This window comes from Polypterus senegalus, chromosome 5 (assembly GCF_016835505.1).
Source record: "Polypterus senegalus isolate Bchr_013 chromosome 5, ASM1683550v1, whole genome shotgun sequence".
Classification (NCBI taxonomy): domain Eukaryota; kingdom Metazoa; phylum Chordata; class Cladistia; order Polypteriformes; family Polypteridae; genus Polypterus; species Polypterus senegalus.
In genome coordinates, this window is record NC_053158.1 from 64,361,182 (window position 1) to 64,384,543 (window position 23,362).

Consider the following 23,362-nt stretch of genomic DNA (forward strand, 5'->3'; position numbering starts at 1 on the left):
TCCAAAGTCACAAACCAATCGAGGAAAATCAAAAGATGAGTTTCTGAGGGTCACCAGCTTGAGTGATAGGCACCTCACAGCACAACAGCTTCAAGCACAGCTTAACAGTGAAGGAAAAAAGGAAATCTCAGTCTCTGTTGTGACCCTCAGAAAACTCGTCTTCAGACTGGGCTGTGACTTTGGGTCTGCTTCATCTCTCCCTATCAGAGTTTCTTCCAGTTTTCAATCACCTTTGGAACTGAAATTGTACACAATCTCTCTCAATCTTTTTTTAAAGACCGGAGACATGTAAAGGAGAGTTGCTTTAGACAGGACATATTATGTTCACTGATCCATCCATCCTCTAAACCCACTAACCAGGGCAGGAGGCAGCTGTAGTCTATCCTAGCAAGCAACAGGTACAAGTAACCCCTGGACAGAGCACTCCATTGCCACCCACTGCAGGCTAAAACACACACATGTCAGAGGATAATTTAGCATCACCAGTTCACTTAACCTGCATGTCTTTGGACTGTGGGAATAAACTGGAATGAATCCATGTGGACCCCCATGCAAACTCCACATTAAAAGCACCCAGGGCATGACTCCCAGACCTCTTACTACAAGGCTGTAGTGCTGCCACTATACTACCAGGCATTTAATTCATTGCTTAACATGTTTAAATTAACTATGGCATTACAAAGTGAGGAAACTCTTTTAAAACTAACTTTAGTAGCCGAGTGCATCCATAGTTGGGGAGGCAGACCTCCCAATCACTCCTTAAACTTCACCAAATGTTTGTAATACCTGAAGTTTCATTTTCTGTGTTATCCCATGGTTTGAAAATAAACACATCAATCAGGAATACGACCAAATTCATATGGTGATTAGGTCATTAATATTCATGTGATTTTTTTTTAAGCCATACATGGTTACTGGTGGGAGGTAATGGGGCATGGCTAAAAGCATGGGCAGATGCATACTTTTAAGTTGATTTGAGATTTATAAAGGAATTTAGCTTGGGCCCTGGTGGATGTAATTGGGTTTTCTATTCTGTGCTTATGCTGTTTTTGCCCTTCTAGTGTAAGCCAAATTTTAGTACAGAATCTAAGTAAGGTTTTTATACATGAGGCCCCAATTGCACAACCTCTCTAGATTCAATTCAATTTCACACAATTTCTCTCTTCTTGGTGTGTGTCGATATCCAGTTCTTCAACTGCCTGCCATTTCTGCACTCTTGTCTCTACTCTACTGTGGGTTCGTACTGGCGAGTCTAAGCTGAGTGGAGTGCCCTCCTATCCAAGATGGGTTTCCAGCCTAGTTACCAGTGCTGCATGGCAAGTTCTAGGAATGTGGATGATGTATGCAAACTGGGTAGGGATAAGAAAGTGTGGGTGAGGGTGCTGGGGCCCCCAAATTAAATCTGAACTAGGATGGCCTAAACTGTGTTACACCTGTGACTGGCTCAGTGCCACAATGGATTGCAGTGACAGTGCAGTCAGAGTGGCTTGGAATCTGGAAGTAGGCACCGTGACAAACTGGCATTCCATTTAGGACTGCTTCCAGTGTTAGGACTCCTATAACTGTCACCATTAACTTCAAACTGGGCAGTGTGTGCAACCCGGCCTTGCACCCTTGAATTAGTTGCTACCGCGGGCCTTAACAGGAATGTCCGGGATCGTTAGAATGCGTAGGCTTACCGTCGGACCTGTCAGGCTCTTTGCTGTGGATGAAAGAGACCTAATCAAAACGAACACTGGTTGCTTCTGTATTCTCGGAATCCTTGTAAGCCCATTAACTCCGCGCGGCTGGTTCAAATGCGCTTTTCTCACATGAACCTGCGTGCTCACACACCTCATGGCACACTCAAGTCTGACATGCCAAATGTTAACGAATCCGGCGTACGTTCTGCCACAGCCGCCTCGCCAAGCCTGCTCTCGATCGGCCACTCACAAGCGCAACGCAGTCCGTCGCATTCACTATGGGGTTTGCGAAAAGTACCATCAGTTTCCAACAGGAACAAAGACACAAGGCACTGCCTTAAGGGAGAATACAAATTCTATCAAGGAGATTCAAGATGAAACTAGTGGACCGAAGTGGCCAAGAGCCGCGTCATGCTTTCAAAACTTTGCGGCGCACGACATGAGTAGGCATTTATTCGAAAACAGAGCGATGACTGACATATATGGCATAATAACACCAATACATATAAAATATTAATACATATCCTATCGCAGCTTCAATATTTACAACTAATGCACAAAAAACTGAACATAGGCTACTTCTGTTCTCGAGGCCGACTCTGTGCAAACAGCTTAGCTCACCCCCACAAGTCACTCGGTTTCCGGCAGGAGACAGCAGGAAAAAGCGAGGAGTGGCTATGCGGCCTAACCGGAGCGGGGCGACACGTGCCTGCTGTTGATCCCCCTAAAAAATCACATTAGATCCGTGAGCTGCCGCGTCCTCACCTGTGAACACTGGCATGGCTCCTCCGCTGATCTGCCGCGCTACTTTTCGGAGTTGAAGGCTCTAGAGACACTATGGGCTTCTGTCGCTATCCACTTGCCTTGCCTTGCCTTGCCTTGCCTCACTTCATTCAAAAAGCTGCCGGCGATGACGCTGCAACAACTCGCCTAGGAGAAAGCGAGCGACGCGCTCGGGGTGCCACTACTCGACCTGGAGCGCCTGCCGCATCTCAGCGTCACACGGCTGGCTGGACACCAACCACCAGCGTGGCGCGCGGCAGCCTCGGAGTCGGCAACAGGGAAATTCAAAATGGATCGTGGGACGCAGTTGACGGTGGTGAGTCCGGTGGCGTCGTGACAGTAAAATAAATGTGCATATCCTCCATCCATTACCGACCCGCCTGATAGAAGATTAAATTAACCCGAGTGTTCCCGGTCTGAGTCAGCTTGGTGCAGCATTACTGGGACGGCCACAGTTGCACACACATACATTGCTGACTTGTCTTCATTTTGAAAAGTAAGTGGTTGTGTGATTGACGTCCATGAGCATGGAAAAGGCGCTATATAAATAAAATGTATTGTTATTATGCATTTTCTTAAACAATATATTCAAGGCAGGGGCATGGGATAGCTTAAGCACCAACATAGGATGGTCAGTGGAATTAATTCATGAATTTTAGGAATTCGCTTATTCTATTTAAGGACCACGGGAGAATGCTGGTGACTACAACCAGGCAACTGTTGATGGAATTAACCTCTAACGGTGTGTTTCTTAAGTGAATGGAAGCTTGTGTATTCAAATGTTAATGACTTGGAATTGTACATCTGGGCAGGTCTAGCCATCTGACAAGCCTATTATTGACATTAGCAGCTCTCCAGTATCCAAGCCACATGTTATGTGTGTTTGGAGGGTTGTTGTTTGTTTATTGTCTTATATAGCAGCAGTACCTGGCATTGCCCAGGTGTTTCACCTGCTGATGAGGCTGCAGCTCAGGTTCTTTTGTCCGTTTGTTTGAGAAGGGTCAACCTGCAGTTTGCAATACCTATGACATGCGTCAGGTAATGCCCACAACGTCAGTCAGATAAGCCTCCCACAACCCTATCTTAACCCATAGTGAAACGGGGGTCCTAACGTTGACCGTAGTCTAATGCGATAGGCGTTTCGTGATGTTGGGGCATTATATGACAGACCTTATAGGTACTGTGGTCTGCAATTACAACACGTTGGTTCATTTAGCTTCATTTGTTCTGGTGTTTCACTTGCTCTCAGCCACCAGGTGGTACTGTCCTTAAAAGCTCACTGTGGTAAAAAAAACAATCATGCCCAAGGTACCCCCAGGGTAAATTTTTAAGATGGTTCTCACTGCAACCTGCAATGCCTATGACATTAGTCACATAACACTATTACAAGAACGCCCTCTGATGTCAGTCACTACAACATATTTAGGTCAGTTGTTTCACTCCACAATCTCCATTATGTGAGTCCCTCAGTCCCACCACCCTAACCTTAACCATAGTGTGACCAAACATACCATATAACATTGACAACTTCAACCAAGCAGAGGTTTGGTGGTCTGAATCGAGACTCTATTGACATGAAATGGAGGTTTCAGGACTCGCATCATAGGTGATGCAGGCTGCAGTTTGACCCATCTTAAAAAATTAATCCTGGGCCTACCTTGGGTGCAGTTACTTTTTGTTACAGTGAGTTTTAAAGACAGTGCCACCTGGTGGCACAGAGCAAGTGAAACACCGGAAGAGACTGAAGCCAGACCAGCAGACAAAAGAGCCAGAGCTGCAGCCTCAAGAATTTTGAGTTCCAAAGTAGTCTATGGCCTCTTCCTGACAAAGTGGGATATGTGTGCAAAAGTCTGTTGACATTTGACCAAGGGTGTAGAATTGTATAAAGAGCAAACAAACACACACATGCATAACCCCAACCTGAACACACTTGGGATGCTATCAAAAATGCAAATAAAAACCTATCTGCCCATTATTATAGCTTGGGGGCTCAGGTGCAGTGCTGTTCTGGTCACCAAGTGTTCATCACCACGGGTGACATGCCCATACCATTGTAGCCTTGCCTCATGCATTTTTTCCATGATTGGTGCAACTCCCATCCTTTTCCGGACGTCAGTGTTCATGACCTGGTCCCATCTTGTCAAACCAAGGCACCACCGCAGCATCTGTATTTCCATCACACTAAGGGCCCGTTCGTGCTTTGCAGTAGCTGTCCAGCACCCTGAGCCATAGAGGGCAACTGGGCACACCACTGTTTTTTGTATATCTTGGACTTAAGACGGTCTGGCATGCAGTAGTCGCAGAGGACTTTGGTAACCTGTCGCCATTTCAACCGTGCAGCATTGATCCTTGCACAGACATCAGGGAGCAGGTTGCCGTCGCTGCTGATGACTGAGCCGACATACTTGAAGTCAGCAAACTTCTTCAGGTCTTCGGCGCCAATGCTGCTGGTGCCGTTGGTCTGCGAACCACGCTCCATGTACTCAGTGTTCTTGATGTTAAACCGCATACCACTGGCATCCAAGCGAGTCTTCCACTGCTGCGATAGCCGCTCCAGATCTTCACAGTCTTCATCCGCAAGGATTTAGTCGTCGGCGTAGAGTAGCAAGCAATGGTGGGATGTTTTTTAAATGTGCAGATTGGTTTTTAAGACGGATCTACAGTATCATGTCCAACCTCTGTCAATATTCGCTAATTCTTAACACCAATTTCTGAGGCTGCACCCATGAATACAGTCCGTGACCTTCTGTCAGTAGTTCCTTCAGACTAAACCCAGCTATGACTGTCACTATAGCAGCCTAATGCTGGGATTGTCTCTGCACACCCCTGATTGACCGACTCAGTAAAGAACTTGGGTTTCAGCTATCAGTAGCAGAAAAGAACAGAATGTGCAAGCAGGAAAACAGGATTAGTACATTTTAATATTTAAGCATAACTACTGTATAATAGACAGTGCTATAAACGAAAGCAAATAGAGTGTGGCAATTCACACCATTTAACCTGGATCATCCTGTAGCTCTATAAGCAAGTGGTGTCCAGGCATTGATGGTCTGGTAGTTGCTTGACAGCTTTGGTAGTAACTCAAAATGACTTCCCTCTTCTCCCTGGTCAGCTCACTTGTCTAGCCTTACAGAGTTACAGTATACTCAAGTATGACCCTGTTTCCAAAGGAGCTCACGGTTCTGACATCAGAAGTGGGATAGAGCAGCACAGTATGCTTGTATAACTTAGAAACAGCTTATTAAGATATCTACTGTTTATAGTTACCCATTATACTTTATCACGTATTTAAAATTCTACTAATGATTTTTGATTAATTTTAAATTCATGTACTGTTGTTATTGTCTGTTTATATTCTTCTTAAAGGCACAATCATTGGAGTTGAGCATCTAAGCATTTCATTACATATTGCACTGTACGTACAGTGCATCTGGAAAGTATTCACAGCGCATCACTTTTTCCACATTTTGTTATGTTACAGCCTTGTTCCAAAATGGATTAAATTCATTTTTTCCTCGGAATTCTATACACAACACCCCGTAATGACAACGTGAAAAAAGTTTCCTTGAGGTTTTTGCAAATTTATTAAAAATAAAAAAAACTGAGAAATCACATGTACATAAGTATTCACAGCCTTTGCTCAATACTTTGTCGATGCACCTTTGGCAGCAATTACAGCCTCAAGTCTATTTGAATATGATGCCACAAGCTTGGCACACCTGTCCTTGGCCAGTTTCGCCCATTCCACTTTGCAGCACCTCTCAAGCTCCATCAGGTTGGATAGGAAGCGTCGGTGCACAGCCATTTTAAGATCTCTCCAGAGATGTTCAATCGGATTCAAGTCTGGGTTGTGGCTGGGCCACTCAAGGACATTCACAGAGTTGTCCTGAAGCCACTCCTTTGATATCTTGGCTGTGTGCTTAGGGTCGTTGTCCTGCTGAAAGATGAACTGTCGCCCCAGTCTGAGATCAAGAGCGCTCTGGAGCAGGTTTTCATCCAGGATGTCTCTGTACATTGCTGCAGTCATCTTTCCCTTTATCCTGACTAGTCTCCCAGTTCCTGCCACTGAAAAACATACCCACAGCATGATGCTGCCACCACCATGCTTCACTGTAGGGATGGTATTGGCCTGGTGATGAGCGGTGCCTGGTTTCATCCAAACGTGACGCCTGGCATTCACACCAAAGAGTTCAATCTTTGTCTCATCAGACCAGAGAATTTTGTTTCTCATGGTCTGAGAGTCCTTCAGGTTTCTTTTGACAAACACAGGCGGGCTGCCATGTGCCTTTTACAAAGGAGTGGCTTCCGTCTGGGCACTCTACCATACAGGCCTGATTGGTGGATTGCTGCAGAGTTGGTTGTCCTTCTGGAAGGTTCTCCTCTCTCCACAGAGGACCTCTGGAGCTCTGACAGAGTGACCATCAAGTTCTTGGTCACCTCCCTGACTAAGGCCCTTCTCCCCCAATCGCTCAGTTTAGATGGCCGGCCAGCTCCAGGAAGAGTCCTGGTGGTTTCAAACTTCTTCCACTTACAGTTGATGGAGGCCACTGTGCTCATTGGGACCTTCAAAGCAGCAGAAATTTTTCTGTAACCTTCCCCAGATTTATGCCTCGAGACAATCCTGTCTCGGAGGTCTACAGCCAATTCCTTTGACTTCATGCTTGGTTTGTGCTCGGATATGAACTGTCAACTGTGGGACCTTATATAGACAGGTGTGTGCCTTTCCAAATCATGTCCGATCAACTGAATTTACCACAGGTGGACTACAATTAAGCTGCAGAAACATCTCAAGGATGATCAGGGGAAACAGGATGCACCCAAGCTCAATTTTGAGCTTCATGGCAAAGGCTGTGAATACTTATGTACATGTGCTTTCTCAATTTTTTTATTTTTAATAAATTTGCAAAAATCTCAAGTAAATTGTTTTCACGTTGACATTATGGGGTGTTGTGTGTAGAATTCTGAGGAAAAAAATGAATTTAATCCATTTTGGAATAAGGCTGTAACATAACAAAATGTGGAAAAAGTGATGCGCTGTGAATACTTTCCAGATGCACTGTATATATACATGCATACAAAGTGTAGAGTGCAATTTAGTGCACAAAATGCTAAAATAAACACTGAAAAAAAATCATTAACACTGTGACCACAGGTGTCAGAGCAACAGGCCTGTAGTCATTCAGTCCTGTTATACTACATTTTTTGGGGACTGGTATGATTGCGGCTTGTTTGAAGTATAAGGGAACTTCACACAGCACAAATCAGCACAGATTTTTAAGCAGGAGGGCGAGACCCCATCTTAGCGTGTTGTCCTTTGAAGAGCCGACACATGTCCACTTAAGAGATGTTTAAGTGGAGAGTGTGTGGTGGGGAGAGTCATATAAGTCCGCACACTGAGATGGCTGGGGATAATGTCCATTGTATTATTGGGCTTATCAAACCTGCAGTGAAAAGCTTTCAATTTATCAGCCAGCTGGTGATTTCCCGCAATATGGGCGATGGTTTCCTGTCATTTTTAATATTTTGTAGTCCTTTCCAAACTAATTTTTCAGCATTTCAGAGTAACTTTTTTTAGCCAGTCTGATTTCTTTTGTCCGTGTGTTTCTTGCCTGTTTCTATCCCCACTTCTTTAAGCAGCTTCCTTAACCTGATGGAAGCTGCTTGAGTTTTGCCGTGAACAATGGTTTACTAGTGTTAATTGTAAGCAGGTCTTGGTGGAGACACACATATCTTCACAAAAGCTAACATAAGATGTTACTGTGTCTGCCAGTTTGCATAAGTTAGCAGCAGTATCTTCAAAGACCCTCTCCAGTCCTTATAGTCAAAGCAGGCCTGCAGCTTCAACTTTGCCTCATTAGACCACCTTCTAAGTGTATTAATCACAGGTTTAGCAGATTTTAACTTAGTCCTTTAAGTTGGGAGCAAATTAATCAAACAGTGATCAGAGAAACCCAAAGCTGCATGGGGGACAGGGCAAGAGGCACACTTTAACTCTGTATAGCAATAATCCAGTGTATTACTGTCTCTGGTAGGGCACTTTATGCTCTGTTTAAATTTGGGAAGTTCCTGGCTGAGATTTACTTCATTAAAATCCCATAGAATAATCAAAAGGGAATCCAGATAATTTTGCTCCGTGCTCGCTATCTGATAAGCCAGTTTTTGTAGCGCCACATTGACGCAGGTGTGAGGTGGAACGTAGACACTAACCAGAATAAATGAGGAAACCTCTTGCGGTAAACAAAAAAGCATTTCTAAGTCAGGCCAGCACATTTTACTTAACACTATGACAGCAGTACATCAACCTTCATTGATATAAAAGCAGATTCCGCCTCCCTTTCTTTTCCCTGATTTCTTCCAATGCGCAGTCCTCTCGATAAAGCTGAAAGCCAGGCAGGTGTAATGGATTCATTTAACTAGGTTTCCACGAAACACACCATCAAGGCATATAATGACCAATACATGGCACTACTGCTAACATTCTCTTCTCCTTCATTCCCTGCAGCACTGAGAAACAACCCAATAAGGTCACCTGACCATAAAGCCACCAGACTCCTGGAAGCAGGCGTCATTTGTCAATGGGACCTGCCCCTAGATGGACCTTCCTGAAGTGACTCACAAAGAGGTATTTTTGTTTCTATTTTCTTGGTCCAAGACCAGGGCAGCTTTAAGCCACAACGGGTGTTGTTGTTGCTTACTTTGGTTACATTAAGTAGGACAATCTGGTTGGTACCCAAATTATTATACAGCAGTCTGTCATTCCTACACCCGGCCATTATATACAGTACCAGTAACGGCGTACTGCATGATAACGTGCAGTGAATACACTTGACTTGAGTATTCCTATAGTTTTCATTCTCTTTCTCTGTTTAGCATTCGTTTGCTCAGAGGTTGATGCGCTTGTTGCTTCCTGAGCAGCTGTTCTTTTCTCCAACCTAGCGGCTTCTCTTCTTTCGTCAGCATCTTTTCGCGTTAAAACTGATTAAGTTAGTTTTTGTGTTGCAATTACTAAGTACGTTTTCTTTAATTTTTCACTTAAGCTGGCACTTAAGTCTTCAATCTGCCTCAAGAATGATTTGCGAAGGTGGTAGGATACGAGAACGGCACCCATACGCATGTGCCGCAATGCCACCCTGCTGCGTGCTGCCTAGAATAGATTCTACAATAAAATAAAATAAAAATAAAAAAAGTAATAAAAATCATCACCCCGAAAGCGGATAGTAGACGTCACGTGGTATACTGTATATGCACCAAATTTCAAGTTAATAGGTAAAACGGTTTGCGAGCTACAGGTGATTTAAAATCCTGGACTGACAAACGAACAGCTATGGTAGCATATTATATAGGAAAATATGTTGAATTCCTTAAGAAATCAAAAGAGGCACTTATTATTAGCACATTAAATGTAAAAACGATAAAGATTTCCACTCGCAGTATTTATTTAATAAGTCAGCAGAAGTAATCCATGACTTTGTGTATTAGGCCACAGTTACTCAGTTAGCGGTTTGTATTCAGGAATCCTCGTCACAGGATATCACAGGCACTTGTGTTCCATTCCATCATACTGTCAAGCTAATATCAGCTAGACAGTTACCATTCGTTCTGTAAGTGTTAACGTTTAACTTCTTAATATTCAGTATTATGGATTGAGGTGATTCATTTAAAGTAAACTCTTCAAATAAACAAATGAAACCTATACAGTGTTACTGTACTTCCTGATCACAGTGTACATTGCCATTTTGGATTGGAGTCATAATCTAAAGTTGGACAAACTCAGACTTGAGAGACCAGACCCAAGTTTGCAAGTAGGAACTCCCACTTTAGAGTACTATTTCTTTTCGTCTTCTAGGTCAGAGATTGGAAATTTATAAGTTTGAGTTTTAGCCAAATGCAGAATTAGCCATCCTCAAATATAAGGAGGCTTTAGAAAACCTGTTTAGGATGTTTGACACTCCACCTTAGAATGCCAAACAGTAAAGAGCTCAGCCATCCTGCGAGGTCGCTTGTCTTCTTCCTCAATTCTGGAAAACAGTACAGGATCATTAACACTCAAACCACCAGATCAAGAACAGACCCTCATATTGACTGTTATATTGGCAAACCCAATATGCATTCTTAACTTAAAACTTAAGAAATATTTTGACAAGGACGGGCCATTCAGACTAACAGTTTTGAAGGTCCCTAAAGTCCTACTTTGGTAACTTATAGCATGTGTCTGCAGGTCTCTGTGTGTGTGTGGGGTTGGGGTTTGGTGGGGGCGGGAGAACAAAAACTTTCTAACTTTTGCACAAAATGTACCCTCGACAAGTGTGTTCTTCTTGGAACTTATTTTAAAGTAACAGCCTGGATCCACTCTACTAATTTCCTTCATAATTTAAAAAAAAAAAAGAAATCAATCTTCTTAATTACTGTTTGCTTAAACTGAAAAGCTTCCCTCATATGTCCTTATATATAACATACAGTATATAACCCAACATTTCTGTCGCTTGAGCATGAGAGGGTAAAAATGTCAGTGGCTGGACCGCACGATCGACGCACCCCTTGTGTTATTTGTAGGCTACCACAGCAAAACACTTGGTGACTTCCACATCTCTCCTGACATGGGCTAACATCCTCCTCAACCTTCTGCTTGATTAAAATCATTTTGTCTTTTTGCCACACGTCTACTTGCACCATGATGAACCTTCAGGTGTCCGAATTCACTATGCATATCATGGCGGGTTCGTCATACAATGGCATATGCGGCAGTTTTGCTATTCATGTCAATGTCTGATGACCAATTCACACTATCATCAGTATGGCTTGATTCAACTAATGGTTCAGTTTGTTCTAAAACTGGCTTAAAATCTTCTCTTTTACACAGCATTGTGCTTTGGTTTAAAGCTCCACCCCACTTATCAATATTGATGAGTTTGGTTTGGCAAAACACAAATATTCATGAGGTTTTTTTTGAGCATGTTTCTTTATCCAATAGATGGCAGCAGAATACTGTCCCGTTAGTTATATGGGCTTTACACTCTACACTGAACAATAACAGCTAAATCCAGAGAGACATTCATAGTTGAATGTACTTACAAAGAATTCCGAGCCTGAGAGACTCTTAGGGATAATGCCGAGGAGACTATGGACTTCTGTACACTGCCTGGAACTTGACAGAGACGAGTCTGCTATGACTCCTAGGTCCTTCAAGTTTCATTTTTACCTGCTATGTGTAACACTTTAACATTTCCTTACATTGAGTTTGCCACAAATTTGCCCCAGCCTGTATGCTGCCATGTCCCTCTGCAATGATTCAACGGATTCAGTATGTTAGTAAAACAGGACCTTCCTCTTCTGAACCCATGCTCACTGCTCGGTAAAACTCTTGTTCTTGCCATGTGTTTCTCAATCTTTCCCTTAATAATTCCTTCCATTAATTTTTCTGTTATGCATGTTAAACTTACTGGCTTATAGTTGCTTGGACTGGCGTAGTCACCCTTTTATATAACAGGATAATAGTTGCCATTTTTCAGTCCTTCAGAATTCCTTGAGTTTGCAGTGACTTCCTAAAAATATGCGTAAAGGGTTTAGATATATACTCACTAACTTCCTTAACAAGTTGAGGATGAATACTATCTGGTCCTGGTGATTTGTTTGATTTCAACTTATTTAATCTAAGCAGTACTTTTCCCTCCACAATTTCCAAATCCTTCAGTACCTCCTTAGTAGTCCCTGTTACCGCTGGGAGGTTATCTACTTCCTCACATGTGAAGACCTCAGAAAAATGCAAGTTTAGAGTGTCTTCTATTTCACTGTCTGTATGTGTTAATTCCCCTTGTACTATTTCTGATGGACTTCACCTCCTCCTTGACTGTCCTTTTACTACTAAAATATTGAAAGAATCTCTTTGGGTCATCTTGCTTAGCTGACAAGAGGGGCACCCAGTGTGGTCTCCTGCTGCTGTAGCTCACCTGCTTCAAGGTTCGATGTATTGTGCATTCAGAGATGCTCTATTGCATACCTTAGTTGTAACAAGTGGTTATGTGAGTTAATGTTTCCTTTCTATCAGCTCAAACCAGTCTTACCGAAGGGTATTATAATTTTTCCTTTTTATTATTAGTTTTTATTTCTATATTTTTTCTGACCTTACTTTGAAATTCAGCTTAGTTTTCCTTCATCGTGTATTTTTAGGTTTAATTTAGTTTTTATTTCACAAAGACATTTCTATTTTATTTTTATATCTATTAGTTTCAGTTTTAGTAATTAAGGTATAGTTAAAGACCTACTATGAAGTTTAGTTTTGTAGGATTTGGATATAATATGAATTTAGTTGTTACTGGAAGCTTAGTACACTACATGGTTTACTATCAAGTATTGCTTTTGTCTGATAAAAACAAGCATAATCAAAGCCTGATACCGAATATGAACAATTTTATAATTTTAAAAATATTTTCTATTTCAGTTGTGCTGAACGAATGTGTGGACTGTTGGGTCTTTTTCATCATTTCCTTTTCTTGCCCAGAATGGACCAATTTGTAATGAAATGTAGGATTTTAAAGTTTGAGGGTTTTTTTTTTTTTTTTACTCTAAATGTCTACAGCACACAACATATCCTGCTCCAAGACAATGTGCCTATAATGAATGCCTTCAATATGGCATTGAAATATCTACCATACTGGGCTTTGTTATTTCAAACCAGCCATATTGATCTCTGATTCCATCTCAGGCATATACAATTTATAGACAGAATTTTGCCACCAGCAGGCCTGAAAAGATACCAAAAAAATTAGAAAACAAAATCTACTGTGTTCTGACAGAGGCGATCATGAAAATAATGGGGGTTAGGAAGAAAAGGGCTCCTAGGTTTGAATCAGTGTGCAGACCCCACCTAGCTGTATTGAGGGAAACAAAGAAAAACAAGCATTTAGTTTCAAGGTTAGGGGCTGTGAGACTTGAATAGCCCATGCATAAGAATAGTAAACCCTTAATGAACAGAGCAAGAGTAACAGGTCTATGGACGGGCATAAAACTATTTTTCATCCCTTCATATACAATTTTAAACCTCGCCTGTCCTAATCTCCTTGCCCCCCCATTCCCTAGTTTAAACAATCCTTGACTAATCTGCTCATATGCCTTCCCAACACATTGTGGTTCCTCTGGTTCAAATGTAACTTGTCACCATGGAACAGGTCCAATTTTTTCTAAAAGGAGCACCAATGTCACGCAAACCTATACCTTTCCACCTTACACCAAGATATAAGCAACATGTTAAGCCCTCTGATCTCATTAACCTTACCTGGCCTAATGCGTGGCAAAAGCAGAATGCCAGAGAAGATCACTTTGCCAGTTTGTCTCCTCAGCTTGACACCTCTTTAAAATTTGGATTTCAGAACTGACACACTGCTCTTACATATGTGTTCCAACATAGATACTGAGAATAGGATCCACCCCTGCTCTGGCCAAGAGTCTATGCGCCCTTGCAGGGAGGTCTCCCACCTGTGAACCCTGAAGGTAAAACACAGTATGAGACTATTTTTGGAGCAAACCTGTGTCTCATTCCCTGTAATGACTTAGTCCTCCACTAGCAAAAACTATCCCTGTCTGGGGACTGGTTTTGAGGGGGCTCGTTGAGTCTCCTCATCCCTGCCTACAGACTGTACCTTTACTCAAACCTCTCTGGTCCAGTGTCTACTTTCTGACATTGCATTTGCTGTGACGGTGTTTTCATTCTTTTTAGTCTGCTGCTGGTATTGTGCTACTGTCAGCAGTCTTTGGGACATATGCAAGTAACAATATCAGTGTACTATCAGCATTTGACAATCTCGAACATTATAAGTGAACTTTTGCTTTAGATTACAAAGAACATCGATATCTTCAAATTGGATGTGTGAGGGCAAAGATGAATTTCAATGCCACTAACAAGCTGAATAAAAATGTATTGGACTGATAATATTTTCATGTCACAGAAGGTATGTATGTTTGTGTATTCAACATGAAAGTGAAAGAAGTGCTGCCAGGGATTTTGCATGGTTTTTAAGAACATTTATTTTTGCCCCAAAAAGCAATGCCTAAAATGTATTGAATATATGTTTATTGTTACAGTCTTGCATTTATTAATATTATAAAGTACAATGGGTCTTTGACACAAATCTAATTTCCAGTGCTTATATTTATTAAATGAAACTGCAAAGCCATTATAAATTATCAAGGAGGTATTCATTTAAAAATAAACCACAATATTGTTGTGCCCAGCTGTATAGCAGGAGGCTAACATCATTTACAAGACAATTCTCTCAAGCAGAGGGAGAAAAGAACGTTAAATAAAACTAAAGGATAGAACTTGAAGTGAAACAGTTTACACCACTATGCTGGAATATTCCACTGAAACAGGCAGTTTACTTGTAATTTATATTGTGTTTCTCCAAAATTAAAATGATACAAAACCATCTTGGGTCAAAAAGGCATAACAAAACATGACATAAAAATGTTACTTTTTTAGCTGTCTAGATAAATGGATATGGCAGTAAAACAATAATCTGAAGTTAAGGCACTAAATGGGTCAAAACACTATTTCTGTTAAGTGTTATAATAATAATTTATATTACAAACAGTGCAGTTTCTTATATTTTTGTTAATTTAATGTTTTTTATTCATACCCTTAATTAAAATTCAATGCAAGACAATACATTAAAATAACAATTAAAACATATCCCAAAACACTCAAAATACAATATATAACTGTTAGTTCCCTAAGGCCTTTGCATCCTCAGTATGGCTTGGAAAAATGCAATGCATAGATGAAGAATGAGCATCGGTAATATCCACAATGTCATTCCATTGTATCCTTATTTCCCTCGTCAATGATTTTTTTTTTTTTTTTAAACCATACGCAGTAATTGTGAAGAAAAGCTGTTGATTCAAAGCTGCATTAAGGCAATGGTGATCCCACAGCAAAGGCATCAAAATGTCATCTTTACTGAACACTGCTACCTGACGCCATTTCACTGTCATCAGGGGAAAACAAAAAAAAAAAAAAACAAAAACTCCTAGTTCTTAACTGGCTCCTGCTTATTTTCCCAAATATATGTTCAAAATAATTATCCATTATCTAAGTTGTTGATGAGTCCACATAAAAAAATGCTTCTATTCACAATAAAAAAAAAAGGCCGAGAAATTTTCACACAAAAAGTCAAAGTCGACTGAGATTCTGAAGCAGCATTTTGGTTTGGTTTTAATGGAAAAACTGAAAAAAAAAATATATTAAAAGCAACTTGCTTCATTCTTGGTATATCGACACTAGTAATATAACAAAGGTGCAGGAACTTCTTTTCGTGAAGGTAATTTTTTCCGTCGTGAAAGAGGGACTTGTCATTACGAAAACTTGAAGTAATTTGTGACAGTGCTGAAGTGCAATCCCCTCTACTGTAGCTTTATAGTAGAAGCTCTATGTGTTGATAAAAAAATAAAAGTTCCATGAACATCCCAAGGTATAAGCAGTTAGCTGAAAATAGAAGAGACAGCACAAGGTTTGTAAAGTAAAGGTAAAATAAAATAAAAAAAACACAAAATAACAAGAATCTGTAATCAAACATTAAGGTGTTATTAGCTTATAAGAAATATGAAGCCTGATTAACATGGCAGCTTGCCTTAAATTCTAAGATGAAACAACTGGACATCCAGCCCATGTTGAGATTGTTTGCCATCGTAGTCTTTCTGTTGTTACTGGCAGAAACATGCCGTACAACCCTCTGGCAACAAGCATTACCTTACTGTTTCCTTTTATAACACATTCCACATGATACTAAGAACGAACAGTGGTAATGCAACAATAAAAGCATCAGAACGTGCAGGTTTCCCAGTCTTTGCATGAGACCTACTGAATTGTGGGGGTTACAACTTAACTTTGATTTTTCAGAGCTGTTCTGTTGGATTTGCCTTCATTAAATTCGCAGTGTGGATATTTATTTTTTGATAGTAAACACATTAACTTGATTGAAAGATTGCTTCTCTAGAAGATTCCCAGGCTCACTTAACAGTTTCTTATTTGGTAAGCAGTTAAATGCATGCTGCTTTTTTTTTTCTTTAAATGCCATTTTACAACATTAGACCACAAACGGACATGTAGTAGTGCTCTTGTTTATCAAAGCTGCTGAACAAAATGTGTTGAAGCCAAGTTGTTATCAATTATTTTGAGTTTTATATTTGTAGTCAATTTAGAATATTGTCAGAAATCTATTTTCACTTTTTCCACTGATTAGTATTTTAAAAACCTAAATTAAATCCACTGTAATTCAATTTTGGAGAACAATAAAAAGTGAAAATGTTCAAGGGGGGAATACTTTTTTATAGGCGCTGACCTTTATATTTGAGAAAGAGAGACAGAGACAAAGAGGGACCGAGATCTTTTAACATGGTTCTCCAAGTAAAAAGATGGAAGCGTTAGACAGAGGCATTGGAATGCTGGAAACACATCATTAAGATTACATGTACTGCATCAAGTGAACGCTGGTTCAGAAAAGTCGACAGCAAAGGACATGCATGTTCTATTCTGATGCAGTAGGTTCACTTTGATTTTGTTCTTGCTGTTCCATGTTTTTGTGTTTTAACAACAATTATGGACTGTCTAAATATATGCACAGGACTTCAGGTTAAGTGCGGGTCACAAACTTTGGGACCCTAACATATATTTAATCTGCAAGGAGCTGCCATTTCACATATTCAGGCATTAAGTGTTAAATGTTAATTGACAAAATTTAAAATTTATTGAACTGGGTAAATAATATGTGCAGGCCCCAAAAGAATACTAAGAGTAACAAAAAAAAATGTAGGGAGGAAAGAGATGGAAAGTCCTTTGCTGAGTTTTTTTTACAGTCAAATCAAAAGCTAGCATTGGATGTCCTTCCTGATTTCAAGTGAGACACATCAAAGAGAGAATTCAAGTCACCAGTCAATGTCTGGAAACATTTTGTTTGTGAGGCATAACATTGATAACAAATGTCAAAACCTGTTTAAGTGTTACGTTTCTCCTTTTCTAATTAAAATTATACATTGGGCAATAAACCTAACTCGATGCTCCTTGAGGAGGTCATGAGAAAGGTCTCTAAAGGCAGTTATGGGCCTGGCCTCTTTAATGGATTAAAAAGTATGACTAGTTTGCAATTATATTTGAAGACAACCACTTCCATAGATTATCTTAAATTATGAATGTTGCCAACTGATTTACTCTAATAATAGAATATGAACACTGTCAAGTATTTGACAAAGGAGAAGCAAAATCAGGTTTTGATACTTGGTTCAGTGCAAGATGAACAAAGGTTTGTCGTTTATGAAGGTGATGATTAAAAAGGAAGTAAACACAGGATTGTTCTTCACTTGGCATTGCAAGTAAAAGAAAGTTTATCTTAAGAACAGAAACTAATATTTACAGAGACATATAAGTTTCCCTGGGGGAAATTTGGTATACTGAAAGACCTAATCGAATAAATTATTGATAAACTACAAACCTATGTTCATGAGGCTATTTTCTGTTTTAGTAAGCTATCCACCCTAATATCCACCACCTCTGAATTTAACAAATCAGTACTAGAATGAGATGCAAGTTTTAATTAAATAGTAAACTTTTTAAATATAAGATGTCCTCTCAAATTTAGATGAAACACTGCTACAGATGGAGATGTCACTAGATACACTCATCCTATCCCAGTGAAGTTGCACAAAGTCTGTTTGAGACCTGCTGCTAAAGAAATAAAAAAAAAATCAAGGTTAAACGTGGCAAAAATAAAAATGACCAACACAACATTATCTTGACATGTTCCTGGACCATGACTAACCAAGCAAACAAACTCTGTATATTGTATTTTTTATAATGCTCATGTGAGTCTTTGCCTTGGTACTGCAGAGCTCATTTCTTCTCTGACTGTTAAGAAGATTAAGCCTTACAGGTTACATACAAAATTCATCTTTATAACTAGAAACCTTTATTCATCATGGAGGCTGTACTTTAGCATGATTGATGTAGCCCAATTCATTGTGAGTCACTAACACAGTGCTACTGAGAAGCTGATATGAAATGCTGTGGTGCTACTGATAAGACCTTGAAACACATGCAGTGCTCACTGCCAGCCTTGTGCTATTTGATGGCATTCCTGAGTGTTAAATGCACTACACAAATAGATGAGGATGTGTGAGCTATGATGGTATTTAAGATTACAGAGAAAACCTTTACAATACATACAGTATCATAAATGTATTCATCACCACATTAATTTGCTGTACTAAAATATTGTTTTTAATGCCTCATTAAAATGTGGTGTTTCATAATTTTCTTTTACCAATTCCAAAAACAGGGTAAATAGTACAGATCCTATCCGTTTAAGATATTTATCAAAATTCTGTGGTAGAAACCCAATATAGGTGATTTTAACAAACATTAAAGGAAGAGTTTATCCAAATTTCATCATTTTATTAAATTGAAAAAATAAAGAATAACGAGGAGGCAATTGTCCCATCTTAATACCCTGTAAATAAAAAGCTTCAATACATACACACCTTCGGAGCCATCACATTCAGCAAAGTAAACCCATGAAAAGTGATATATGACTAAACTGAATAGATGCTTAATTCTATCAGTTCTGTATAACTTACAAATTACAATTTCTAGATAACTCATTAATCATTATTCTGCAGGTTACAGTGCTCCCTGCAGAAATTTGGTTAAATCAATGCTGGAACTGTTTGAAGTTTGAAGGCGTTGTTGCTAAAATAGTTATATAGTAGTGGAACAAGGTCTTACAAACAAGCTGAAATGTTCGTTTTCTTTTTCCTTAAATTATGCATTAAATGTTGTGTGCTTGGTACTTGATGAGATACAAAGATGCGAGTTACAAAGCATGGATTGCATATCTCACTATTCCCCAAGTCAAACAGAGGGGAGATAAGGATTACATATTTGAATATAGGAAGAGAGACAGGAAAAACTGGTGGAAGTGCTGAATAGTGAAGGAGGTCTGGTATAGAAGACAGGGTGAAAAGTAAAGATGTGAAAATGCTTAGTACAAATAGTGAAGTTTTCTGATAGTAGAACACTAATGAAAATGTGAGGGTTGGTGCACTGTATAAGAAAAATCGGCAAAGTAGTACAGATGAAGAGGGGGAGTGAGCATGTAGTACTTGTTAAGGTGAGGGCTGGTAAATGACCAATGGATATAACCTCAACAAATGCCCCACAGGTTAGCAGACGTGATGAAAAGCTTGAGAAATCAAGAGAGTTGTAGAATAAAGGAAACAGGAATGTGTTCAGGATTGCACAGCAAATAGCAAAAGGAGGTTTATGGGGGAAAAATGGTGTATGGAGCATCAGGAACACCAAGAAGAATTTTATGAAGTTATTGCTGAGAAACGAGAATGAATGGGATATTGATATTTGGTATGAGAAAACAGAATGATGGAGCTATACGTTTTCAAAAGAGAAGTTCACCAAAGTGCTGTAAAAGAAGATGGTTGGAACAGCCGATGATGGTGGAAAAGTTGAAAGCAGCAAAAAGTTTTAGAGTTGAAATGATGACATATGTGCAACGTGATCGTGTGTGAACGGCAGATTGAAATGTGCTTTTTGCTTTATACAAAGGAAAGTGATGATTCACTATAGTGTTGCTAATATCAAGCCTTTGAAGAAGGTAATAAAGGTGGGTTGAGAGAGTGCTAGAGATAAAGAATCAAGAATGGCGAGTATAACCTTTGTAGTGTGCAAAACACTGATGTAGTAAGTGTAAATCTTGATATTAACAATGGAGTTGTCTTGAAGAAAGTACAGAAATCTGCTACAAAAATAAAATGTTGAGTGCAGATGTAGCAGTGATGGTGAGGATGTGTGGTGTATGTGTTGAATTCCAAGAGCTGTCCCTGAGTCTAACTTCTAAAGAAGCCTCTCTTGCATTGAATTGACAGTTTATGGAGCTGCACGAGGAGTACTGTAATATTTCCAACTGGAGTCAGAAATAGCTGATAAAGACGTAAAATGATGCAAAGCTATAAAGAACAGAGATGAGAGTGATGATGTAGAGAGTTAAATGGTGAGTGAAACATGAACTTTGAGTTAAGAGAAAGACATGTTGTGGAGGTGATATGTTGCCAATGAGAAACTGACCAATGTGGTTTGGGCATGTGGAGGGGATGAGTCCAAAAAAGACACGGCTGGAGACGGTATCAGATGAGGTAACACACAAACATTTCATATCAAGTGAATGAGGTAAACATTTATGTTCTGCACTTAACTGTATTACATGATGCAACGTTTCTAAAAAAATTGAATATTACATTGAAAAATTAAAATTTCAGATTCAGACAATAACTATTTATTCACTTATTTTATAAGATAAATTCTATTCATTTCCTTTTTGCCTCCTGTTATGGCAACTCTATCCATGAATTTTGTGAGCCTTCTTTTTCCATTATAGAGTTTGATTTTCCCATTGCATAGCCAAAGAATACTGGGTACACAACGGAGATGACAGACAGGATTTCTGCACATACACAGCAGGACATACTGTTAGACACAACCACAGCTTTGTGACAGGAGAAAAACATGTGTGCCCAAATGTGGAGATATTGCAAACTCTATGTAAATAATAACCAGGCTATTAATCAATTTTAGGTCCAATTCTTTTGTAAACACGTTTGAATAAGTAATTTAGAATATTATCTTGGTAACTAGCTGGGTGTAAAATACTCAGCTAGACAATCAAGTTTAATAAATGAATTGTAATATTGGGGCTGAAGTAAATTAACTCAGAAGGGGATGAGAATGTTGTGCATACAATAATTGTATTCAAGAATACCAAATCAAACCAAAGTATACATACTAAAACATACTAAAAACAGGTGCATTTATATTTAACTCTTTTCCGTTAAAAATATGCAGGTTTAAAACTTAAACTACCTTGGTTTTTGTGGCCTACGGAAAGACTGGTTTGTGGACCTAGACGACACGTTCCTTGGAGAAGCACGTACAAATGAAGAAGGTGGAGTCTTGGGGATTTTCTTTCCCAGGTGTCCTATCCATTTCTTCTGTTCATCTTGTGACAAAGCCAGAAGTAACATATCTCTTGCTGAGGTAACATCATAGTTTACTGTGGGACAAAAAGTATTAAATGATGCATTAATCCACGTCTTGAGGAACTGAAATTGTTCAAGCAGCTATAGCATATTAGAATACACAACTCCACCACATATACTGTCACCCTGTCGGACCTGTGGTGTCTTGTGATGATGGTGTACCTTTCCATACAGTGTAATTCTTGCAGAATTCTGCCTTCCTAGTTGGTTAATTTCCCTCTCAATGTCTATCCATGAGGATTCCAACTAGAATGCTGAAGTCATGCCTGAAATCTCTCTTTTCCCTACTGTATTAGATCAGTCGCTAAATTTAAGTAAATCTATTATATCAAACAACTGTGTTACTCTATATTGATAATAGTACTACGTGAAAATATGTCATATACTCAATCATGTTAACTGATTTCTGAAAATAATGAATGTGTATCAAATATGGTCCAAATATTCTAAAAATCATTAAAAAAAGAGGAAAACACCTTCTGATTGTGACATCAAACTCAAGACTGAAATGAACGTCAGCCTTCAGTTCAATAAACCGGTATAAAGTGTTAATCTTCAGTGACGCTCCAAAAGCTAACCTGCTCATGCAGTTTTATCATATTGGTAATGAAAATGCCTTAAAACACCTTATACATGTATGATGCTAAAGAATATGCCTTATTTCTAGAAGATGTTGTTAATAAGAAGTATAGTATTATGTTAAAAAAAGGATATTATAAATTTGTATTTTTTTAAAACACTGTGTTGTTAACAGGAGTTATTTAGAAATGAAGCACAATGTAGTAAATAATAGTTTAAACTGTTTAAAAAAACTGCATTATAATTAAAATGATTATTTGTATCCACCTTAATAAAAGGGTTAAGTGTCTGTCTATTCAGTTGCTATGCCTCTGTCATTCCAACAGATGGCACATCACAAACATTTGTAGTAATAAAATGCATTGCATTTGACATTCCAACAGATGGCAGATCACAAACATTAACACTGCTTTTATGAATCCCACACCAAATGGCATTTAACAGTGACACATGCATTGAATGGTGCACTGTAAATGTTAATGCTGAAGTCCATGTTGATGACTTACATTTCAACTCGTCTTAGACAGGTAGCACAGGTAGTTTTCTTACTAAATGTGTATTTAATAAAAGTGAAACTACTTGAAATTACAACACAAATAAGTATTGCAAATTGTGTGCCAAGTCTAACTTAATGCACTTTAAATGTGTGATCAAAGTAGTCAATGGCAGTAATGAGTTCTCTTGCTCCATTTTACAGTTTGACTTCCCCACTTCAAATACAATTTAAGCAGTCCATAATTCAGTTATATGTGAAAGACTTATTTTAACAACAATACATGATAAAAAGGCAAACAAATGCTATTTTATAATAGTTGTATTTCCTTCATTTGTATAAATCATTCAATTTTCACTAAAGGTTAATTCTGATTCAAAAGATTACATGCAAAAACACAAACATGAGAAATGAACATTCTTCCCACTTTACCTTTACAAGGAGCTATTAGTTCTTCTTTCTTGTCCAAATGATCTTTATGGCACTTAACGTGGCACTGCCTACATTCCAGAGCTGGAGGTGGTTTAAAGACATGCCAGAGAGGCTTGGCACAGGCCTCACAATTAGTTGGGAAATGATAGAGTGTGGGAATAAATTCATGTCCCTTATGAGAGAAGAAATTAGTTTTATCAGCTGGCTGTACTGTTTCAACTTCTGCATCTTTCCTGCACTCCCCTTCATTGGCATAAAGGATCTGTGTGGGTGAGAAAACAGAAAAGGAGTGGATTTTATTCTA

General features: G+C 39.2%; 2 protein-coding genes and 1 long non-coding RNA gene across 5 annotated transcripts in view; 1 reads left to right on the forward strand and 2 right to left on the reverse strand.

Moving 5' to 3' along the window:
• usp14 (ubiquitin specific peptidase 14 (tRNA-guanine transglycosylase)) overlaps positions 1-2,604 on the reverse strand; it is a 72,766-nt gene extending 70,162 nt beyond the window's left edge. Inside the window, exon 1 of the mRNA XM_039754720.1 lies at positions 2,448-2,604. Coding sequence (XP_039610654.1) covers positions 2,448-2,463 — 16 coding nt within the window. The 5' untranslated portion in view covers positions 2,464-2,604. The remainder of the gene's footprint in view (positions 1-2,447) is intronic.
• A 73-nt stretch (positions 2,605-2,677) lies between these two features.
• On the forward strand, positions 2,678-21,440 carry LOC120530315. 2 transcript variants are annotated; one of them, XR_005633944.1, is made up of 3 exons: positions 2,678-2,961; positions 8,968-9,087; positions 21,361-21,440. It is a non-coding gene; the product is annotated as an uncharacterized LOC120530315 (long non-coding RNA). The 2 variants fall into 2 exon arrangements; XR_005633943.1 differs by lacking the exon at positions 21,361-21,440 and adding an exon at positions 17,313-17,377.
• rock1 (Rho-associated, coiled-coil containing protein kinase 1) overlaps positions 14,516-23,362 on the reverse strand; it is a 188,801-nt gene continuing 179,954 nt past the window's right edge. Inside the window, exons 31-33 of one of the 2 annotated variants that reach the window (XM_039754719.1) lie at positions 23,059-23,320; positions 21,379-21,568; positions 14,516-15,942 (exon numbers count right to left, since the gene is read on the reverse strand). In XM_039754719.1, coding sequence (XP_039610653.1) covers positions 15,939-15,942; positions 21,379-21,568; positions 23,059-23,320 — 456 coding nt within the window. In that variant the 3' untranslated portion in view covers positions 14,516-15,938. Of the gene's footprint in view, positions 15,943-17,300; positions 18,178-21,378; positions 21,569-23,058; positions 23,321-23,362 lie in introns of those variants that run through there. The other variant, XM_039754718.1, reaches the window with a different exon arrangement.